Source organism: Scatophagus argus, chromosome 18 (genome assembly GCF_020382885.2).
Source record: "Scatophagus argus isolate fScaArg1 chromosome 18, fScaArg1.pri, whole genome shotgun sequence".
Taxonomy (NCBI): Eukaryota; Metazoa; Chordata; class Actinopteri; family Scatophagidae; genus Scatophagus; species Scatophagus argus.
The window spans coordinates 18,292,434-18,301,197 of NC_058510.1; the positions used below are offsets into that span (position 1 = coordinate 18,292,434).

The window sequence follows — 8,764 nt, forward strand, 5'->3', positions numbered from 1 at the left end:
AGAACAGAGTTGTTCATCTGTGTATTGTGAACCCTGACCACGACAGCTTCTCTGAGTCATTATCACCAGCGTCACCAGTGTTAGCCACATAATTAGCCACTGCTTTTTCATTGAAGAAAATCCTGTCAATCAGTGTCTAAATTGAAATGTCCATAAACTAAATTAAAATAACATTAGCAGTTTATGACCAAGGAAATATTCATTTCTAGGAAGGAAGCAACCAGAAAATTGTTGCTTTTTTGTTTGTTTGTTTGTTCGTTTTCTGGGCCTAACATCATAAAGACAAGTTCAATTATATATGGCTATTTGTAAATCGGATTTCACAGCTCAAATGTGCTTTAGCAAACTGTTTAGAATTAGGGCAAGATAGAGGCCTTGTGTCAAAATCTAGTTTTCAGATTATTATTTTACGTAGCTTTCCTACACAAGGCTAAACTTCAAATGCACTTGTGTGTAATGAGATTATGGCATTTCTCTCAAAAAATCTCTCAAATCTGGACCTTTGCAGGGAAAAAAACTGTCATTTGTACCCTGCATGTGAACTGCTGATGGGTCCTGAAGGAAACAAGATGCATTCACAAATGAACTCAGAGGTACATATTGTGGGGGTCAGTTAGATAGATAGATAGATAGATAGATAGATACTTTATTGATCCCGAGGGAAATTCAAGCTGGCATGTTAATCCAGCCAGTGATATGGTTGGTAGACATGTAAAATGATTTGATGGTCAAATAAAGTTCAGTACTGAAACATAGGATGAAAAGAAATAAAATCTAATCCCGTTTTTCTTATAATCAATACAAACCCCCATACAACATTTCACTACTCATACATAAATCAGCGAGCACAACATCATGACCGTGAACACAGAAACAACACAATCGAATTGAATTGGACTGAGTTATACAGGTGGTAGGAGAAATGGAGTATGAGAATGAAGATGGTGACTTTTCTAAATTACTTTGAGTCACAGAATTTACTATGACATGCTGATCTTTAGATTTTTTTTTTTTTTTTTTTTTTAAAGGCAAAATCCAAAAATTGGCTAATATTTTGGCACCATCTAGTGGCTCACAGGATGAATAAGCATGTAACAAGCATATTTATCCTACAGTGCTTGGTAACAACGAGTAATTATTGTGCCATAAAGCCAATAAGTACTTAAAAGTAGGTTACAAAGCGTTGGTTTATAAATCTTACTATACAGTGTCTTTAGACAGTAGAACTGTCAGGGGCTGACAACACACAGCAGTATTTGTAACAGTATTTGCACAGCAGATCATACTGAAGTTAGTTTCGTTCATGTTATTAAAGGTGTTAAAGGTGGTGGACAAAATATCAAAAATGGTAAAAATAAAAAATAAATAAATAACACTGAATGGTAATTATCGCTGATGTAACGATCTTAGGTTATATATCGTCTCTCTTCGGTTACGTCATTTTGTCTATTTCGACGTAATGACGTAAACGGTTACGAACAGCACACGTAACACACAGTTGCGCAACTGCTTTTGGGTAACATATTCGGGTCTGTCCTGCACGTTGACATTGGAACAGTAACCTGACAGGAGAACACTGAGCTGACTTCTACAGGTTCGTTCGTTTTCTCGCTCTTGATATTACCTTAGACAACACAATTAGACTGAACTTGACGAGGCGTGCTGAATTTATATAGTGATAAAATGATGAAAAGACGTAAAATCTAAAAGCAACGAAGCCAGCCCATCAGCTAACGTTAGCATAGCTGCTAGGTAGTGTGGCTAACAGTTTACGAAAGTAACGTTAGCTAATGCTAGTAGCTACTTACTTGCCTGATGAGCAGAATTATTATCTGTCTCGTTTCACGTTTTTCTTTTCTTTTTATTTGAATGGTGGCCTAAATTGGAGATGTTTGGAGGGATTCATGGATTTGAAACCAGGCTTTCAACAATATTAAGTTAGGCAGGTGAAGTTGTAACGGAGCTCTGATGCTAATGTGAACCGGTGGGGGTAATCAAGGATACATTCTGTCAGGATAGACTGTCAGCCATTCAGACGGCTGTAACTTTAATAGCCATAGGAAGTTACTTCAGAAATAATCTGTTGACATCTGCATTTATCCCACATGCTTTCTTCCTCATTTAACTTACTGCGTTGTTAAATGTTGTCCTGATGCTACTCTTTTCCTGTGGAAAAGCACGCTGTATTGTGTTTGTCATTGAAAGGTGACAAACGCACTTTCCTCGACCTTCAAACTGCCTATCTGCTCTCATGGATGTGGCTACTCAGAGCTAAGTTTGGTTCAGAAATACTAGATATAAGGAAGATACAACAATGTTTCCTATGTGTCTTGTCACAGGGAGTGAGAATGCAGAACGTCTTAAGTCTTAAGCATGCAACAAGGCCAACTCTCAGTATATAACATATGCACAAAGCATACCACATCACTAAATGTCATGTGTGTTTGTTTCCATGTCGAACAGGGCAGTATGGGAGCCTCCTCATCCGCACCTGCTGCTCCTTCAGTCAGGGCAGAGGCCATGATGGCTGCCCCTCCTCAGGGTTGCCCCATGCACCAAGAATCAAAGCCTGCCAAAGGTGCTGCTGCAGGAAGGATGAAACTCTTAACTACATTCATATTGTTCTGTCATGCTATGTCACATGACACCATTTTTAGTGGAGTAATAGAATAACCGAAATTGCGTATCTTTCTGTATGTGCTCTTTTTAGTGTCTCCACCTTCCGAGTGTCCCATGCATCAAGCTCAGCCTGTAAAAGGTATCAGTTTTAAGATCAGTGCAATGCAGACCTGTTCAGTTATTCGTGACGTGCCTTTACCACTTTAGCAAATACATTTATCGGATAATGACAGATGCCTCAATCAGACGCTCTTGTTTCCTGTAACGTCTCCTCCATCAGAATGTCCGATGCATCAAGCAACAGCAGGTCCAGCTCACCAAGAACGGGCCTATGAGTTTGTGGAGTGTCCCATGAGAGCTTCTGCGAGCGCGAAGAGTGACATTGACCCAGCAAATATGGTACCTGTGACATTTTAGTGTGGGAACAAAATATCCAAAACAGAAAACAAACAAGAGAGACCTTTTCATTCATGATGCAGTTTGTACGTGCACTGGCAAACTGGCAGCAACATCTGCGCTGCTCTGAAACGAGCACAACAAGCTAGACATTTAATTCAGTTTACGTTTTTGGTTTTGTTTTTTTTTTTCAATTTAAAGCTTTATTGTTTTCACATTGTCATAAACATCACTCCTCAGATGAAAGTGTGAATTGTGTTTTTACTCCCTGTGTGTGTGTGTGTATGTACAGATGCCTCCTCCCAACCAAAGTCCAGCTCCTGACCAGCCCTTCAAGCTGTCCACCACCCGAGAGGAGTCCACCATTCCCCGCCACAACGCAGACAAGAACTGGGTTTACCCGTCGGAGCAGATGTTCTGGAACGCCATGCTGCGGAAAGGGTCAGTCCAAGCTGTGTGCCTTTCCTGTGCTGGTTCATCACCAGACGTGTAGAAATGTAGCTAGTTACAGGTGTTCGGGTGGGGCATACCGCAGTGCTGAGGCAGTAAAGTAATGGGTTTGGTTTTTAGGGGCTCTTTCTTTGGTTTGACAGTCTTGTTTATTCTGCAGGTGGCGCTGGCGTGAAGATGACCTCGCTGCTGGAGATATGACCAACATCATTAAAATCCACAACATCAACAACGAGCAGGCTTGGCAGGAGATCCTCAAATGGGAGGCCATGCATGCAGGGTGAGTTTACAAACTGTCCAATTGGCCTACAGAAAAAAGCCTACAGTGTTCTCCGCTGTACTTGTTAGTGGGCAGGCTGCTCCACATTCATTCCCCTTCACAACCTCCATAGCAACTGAAACACAAATGTGCAATGGTGGTTTGTTCTCAAAATCCATTTTTTATGCACCGTGTGCCCTTATTATTATTTGGACTAAAGTAGACGACTTCCAGTGCAGAAGGTTTTGCCCAGCTATTTATTATTATTTTAAAAATATATTTCAAGAAAGGTTAACTTTACTGCATGTCAAATGCTTCCATCCTCTACATTGTCCATTAATTTCTGATAATGGACATGTCGTTGAGCATTGTCCCATTTATACCATGGTCACTTACCAAAGGAAAAAATAAAGTATTATTAGTAGTACTTTATAATTTTATGCATTCTGCAGTCAGAATTTAAAGTAAACAACATATGGTTTGACTAGAACCTGGAAATATCATTCCCATCTTAGATACTGTTGATGCTGTCTTTCAGGGGTTGGGCTCAGGCCCTTACTCCCAGTGAATGGAAATCTTAATACTTCAGCATACTAAGACATTTTGGACAATGCTATGCTTCCACCTTTGTGGCAGTTTGTTTGTTGAAGGCCCTTTTCTATTCCAGCATGACTGCGCATCAGTGCACAAAGCAAAGTCCATAAAGACATGGTTGGATGAGTTTGGTGTGGAAGAAGGTGACTGGCCCAACATCAGTGACTGAACTCACAAATGCTCTACTACATGAATGGGCAAAAGTTCTCACAGAAACACTCCAAAAGCAGAAAGCCTTCCCAGCTGACAAGGCTGCAAAGATGTCTATGTATTTAGAATGCGGTGTCATAAAAGTCGCTGTTTGTGTAATGGTGAGGTGCCCCAATACTTTTGTCTATATAGTTTATTTCTAGTCTGAAGTACAGCTGGGATATGGTATGGGATAGGATGTCGCCCTGTGATGGCCCAGAAAGTAAATTCAGTGTGGGCTGCTTGCGCTTTGTGTGTTACAGTCGCCATCCTGTGGTGAGGATGGGTCACTGAAGGACTGGATTCATTGTTGGTTCTTTTTGTCATTTCATTTATTTCTAAAGTTAATTTGGAGCAGTAAACAAACAGTTTTGACTGGAACTAAACAGTAGGTGTCCATTATCAGGATTTATTTGATTATTTATTCGTGTGGCGAGTCAGAATGAAGTTCAACCAGACCATGATATAATGTAAGCATAATTAAGAATAACCTGCTAACATTCCATATATGCATATACAGATATATAAACATATATATTCTTCCACTGGCTCACATTGTCCCTTGTGCTTTACATCACTCCAAAACAATCATGACACTGAGTAAAATGTAAATTAAAACATAAGGCAGAGGTTGTAAATACTTTTTGTCCTTTTTTCAGCTGAATGTACTACGAAGACACGATATGTAGTGTGACCTTTTTTTTTTTTTTTTGTAAATACTGTCAAAGTGGCAGTTATTGAACTTCTCTGTTGTTGTGGAGCTGTGGATAATGGACCTCGGTAGAGGTCGCCGCTCTTCCCTTCTAATTTGACCAGTATTCTGTCTTGTGTTCTCTTGAAGTGAATGTCCATGTGGGCCTACCTTGAAGAGGTTTGGTGGGAAAGCCAAAGAGTATTCACCCAGGGCTCGCTTCCGCCACTGGATGGGGTGAGCTCCTTCACAGTCAAACTGCCTGAAACTTTAATCCATAACTGATGTGTTCACTTCAGATATGCAGTTTATTAGTGTTTTTTCTCATGTGGTGTGAATCAAAACTAAGGGACGGTGTGTGTGTGTGTGTGTGTCAGCGTCAGTCCCATTATGTGCTCAGTGCTCTAGTGATGGCCTTGCAGCTGCTTGATGTCACTGAAGTGTTCAAATCAGCTTATGCGTCAGTCAGATAGTCTGAACACAAAGTACCCCTGAGTCCAGCATCTCGTTTTACAGTCAGTCTTGTCTTGCTGCTGTTCGTAACCCCCGGTTCACAGAATTACTAAACGCTGCTTTAAAGCACCACACACCAGCCATCCATATCCTGTTTCATTGGAATAATTTCTCTGATGCTTCTCCTCATCAGCTATGAGCTGCCTTTTGATCGCCACGACTGGATCATTGACCGCTGCGGGAAGGAGGTGCGCTACGTCATTGACTACTATGATGGTGAGATCAACAAGGACACCTACCAGTTCTCCATCCTGGATGTACGCCCCGCTTTTGACTCCATAGAAGCCGTCTGGGACCGCATGAAGGTGGCCTGGTGGCGCTGGACCTCCTAAAGGACTCATGCACACACGTAGTTTGCTGTGTGAATTCAAACACACACGCATACGAGGACTGTGAAACCGGCCGCCCCCACTTATTTCAGCTCCATACAAGAAACGTGATGCTGTAAAAAGAAAATGTAAACAGGACTCATGAAGCAAATGACATGGACTGAGACTTTGTTAGTGTTATCAGAACCTCAGGCTATATGAAGCTTCATCTGCTAATCATATTCAATTCTGTGGATTTTTGGGTTTGCATTGCAGATCTTTAAAACGACATGTCCATTTAAGCCAGTGGAAGTGTTCCTCAGACAGATCACATGTATATTGCACTGCCTGAAGGAACACTCTACCACTTTTCGAAATGAACTGAAAGTTAAGAGAAATACCACGTGACAGATGTGTAATGTCCTGTGTAGCCTTGGATGAGCTTTGCCAGGTCTGAGAAAATGTCCCTCATGTTATCATTGTGACATCATTAGGGTTATTTCAGCTTGGAGACTACAGCATAGCAAACTGCACATGCTGAGTTTAAAATGTGTGGGTCAGATGGGGAAGGTCGAAAGACACATGCTGTTGTTTTGTATTATGGGAACTGTAGGATCCAGTACTTTTGGTCTCGTTTTATACTAGGGACTAAACATTAGGATACTGTATCCTCTTGGAATCACACATTGCATATAAGGAATTACAAGACTAAATTGCTGGACTACCCCTTTAATTTGAAAGTAGTGAACTGGTGTCCACATGTTTTAAATTTTAAAGCTGTGGAGACTTCATTCTTGTGGTTTATGCAGACCCCTGTGATCACAGTGTGGCTTATGATTACAGGAGCTCATTCATTAGGAGTGAAAATCTAATTTCATAACTCTGTAGGAATGTAATTGTTGATGATATCGGACAAATGTAAACATTTTAAAGAGATTTGCTTGTACTGCTAGTGCGATTAAATGATATGTCACTTAAACACTTGGCCATCCCAATTTTAGACATTTTGAAGGGTGATTCTTGCCTGCCATGTTTTCCTTTCGATGTGACTGCTGATTATGACCTGGTAACTGTTTCTTATATATGCATAGACAGCCCACACATACATTTGTGTTTCTGCAGAAATGGGCCAAAAATTCTCAAATGTCATTATCGGTGAGATGGGTTTGACAGGTTACCATGATGACTGTGTGCTGGGAATGGAAATGTTACTCTGGTTTTGGTAGACTGTGTGGATTTTTATATATTTTTGAAAAGGGACAAGATTGGCTATGAGGCTTTTGCCATTTGGACATCACATGCAGGTGACAGGAGTGTGTTTGGAGGTAAAACGTAAATCCAACCGAGCTGTTCATATACTGTATCATCAGGCTCTTATGTACGGTTACTTCTCTATTTCATGTTGCAAACAGATAAAAGCTCTAAATGAACTTAGTGTGAATATCCAGATGTGCCTGGGTTTAAATTTACATTCGCTCTTACATTGTTCATCTGCTTCAGCTTCAAAACTGTCGGATTTCTGTATTTCAGCCTCGGAATGTACGTTTTGCTGTGCTAATATTGAGATTTTTATTTATTGTTTTGTTTCATGAATGACTTCTGTGTGGAAAATCTTGGATGTTTTTGTGCCCAGAAGTAGTGTTGTGTCTTGTATCTGTATTGATATTACTGGCTCTGGTGGTCAACTAAACTATTAGCAGGATTGGTCCTCTTTGCTGAACATTCTGTACAATCTCAAAAAAAAAAAAAAAAAAAAGCAGGAAATCTTGGTTAAAAAGTAGAAACAACACATGATGGAAGATTACTGACCAACAGTTGCATAGAAACCTAAATTTTTACATAGACTACATGTCAAAATGTGGCTGTAGGGCTTCACTTGACAAAAGCATTAGCCAGGTGCTGAGATGCTGTGCAGTAAGGACTGTCTTCAGTTCATCCAGAAAGATGTTTTATGGGGTTGAGGTCAGGGCCCTGCACAGTTCTTCAGCACCAAACTGGGAAAACCATTTCTGTACAGAGCTGTCTTTGTACCAGGAAAAACAGCCACAGGCCACCTTGCCCTTGTGGTCTAACACCATCTGCTGGACATGATGCAACATTACAGTTATCAATAATGACTGAATGACTCCTATCTTGTTTGTCTTAGCTGCCTGACTGACTATATAAAGATTTTACCGATTTAAAGAAAGCAAAAATAGACGCATTACTCATGACTGGTTTTTTTGCCCCTCACAACTTTATTTCACAACTTTGAGACACAGACCAAAATGTTCACAAAGCTCACAAGTACATGTCAGCCTGTTGTAATGGGAGGAAAATTCAGCTAAAGTGCTGAAATTGAACACACACAGGAAACAGCATGACATTAAACAACCTTGATGTTAAGGCCTCTGAGAGTTTCAAAAAAAAAAACAAATTTTATTTTATTTTTATTTTATACTAATTTGACTGTGCTGCAATTGTAAATCTGTGCCATATACTATTATATGATGATGGATGTTGATACTACAACAAGTGGGTAGAATGGGATGATGGTGGACTGTGGCACTATGTGGCACTGTTGATGCAGTTTTGCAACTGAACACAAGAGAGAGGTGTTTCACTAGAATTGGCATTTTTAATTTGTAAAGGAGCAGCAATATAAAACATCCCAGGTGAATATCCATCCATCCATTTTCTATACCGCTTATCCATCAGGGTCGCGGGGGAGCTGGAGCCTATCCCAGCTGACTACGGGCGAGAGGC

The 8,764-nt window shown here is 40.5% G+C and overlaps 1 protein-coding gene across 1 annotated transcript; it reads left to right on the forward strand.

The window, feature by feature from the left end:
- Positions 1 to 1,457: 1,457 nt before the first annotated feature.
- Positions 1,458 to 6,835, forward strand: LOC124049721 (holocytochrome c-type synthase). The gene is made up of 8 exons (XM_046371664.1): positions 1,458 to 1,594; positions 2,464 to 2,578; positions 2,711 to 2,758; positions 2,885 to 3,018; positions 3,308 to 3,456; positions 3,626 to 3,745; positions 5,349 to 5,435; positions 5,845 to 6,835. Exons 2-8 carry the CDS (start codon positions 2,470 to 2,472, stop codon positions 6,041 to 6,043), a joined length of 846 nt encoding a protein of 281 aa, XP_046227620.1. The 5' UTR covers positions 1,458 to 1,594; positions 2,464 to 2,469; the 3' UTR covers positions 6,044 to 6,835.
- Positions 6,836 to 8,764: the final 1,929 nt, after the last annotated feature.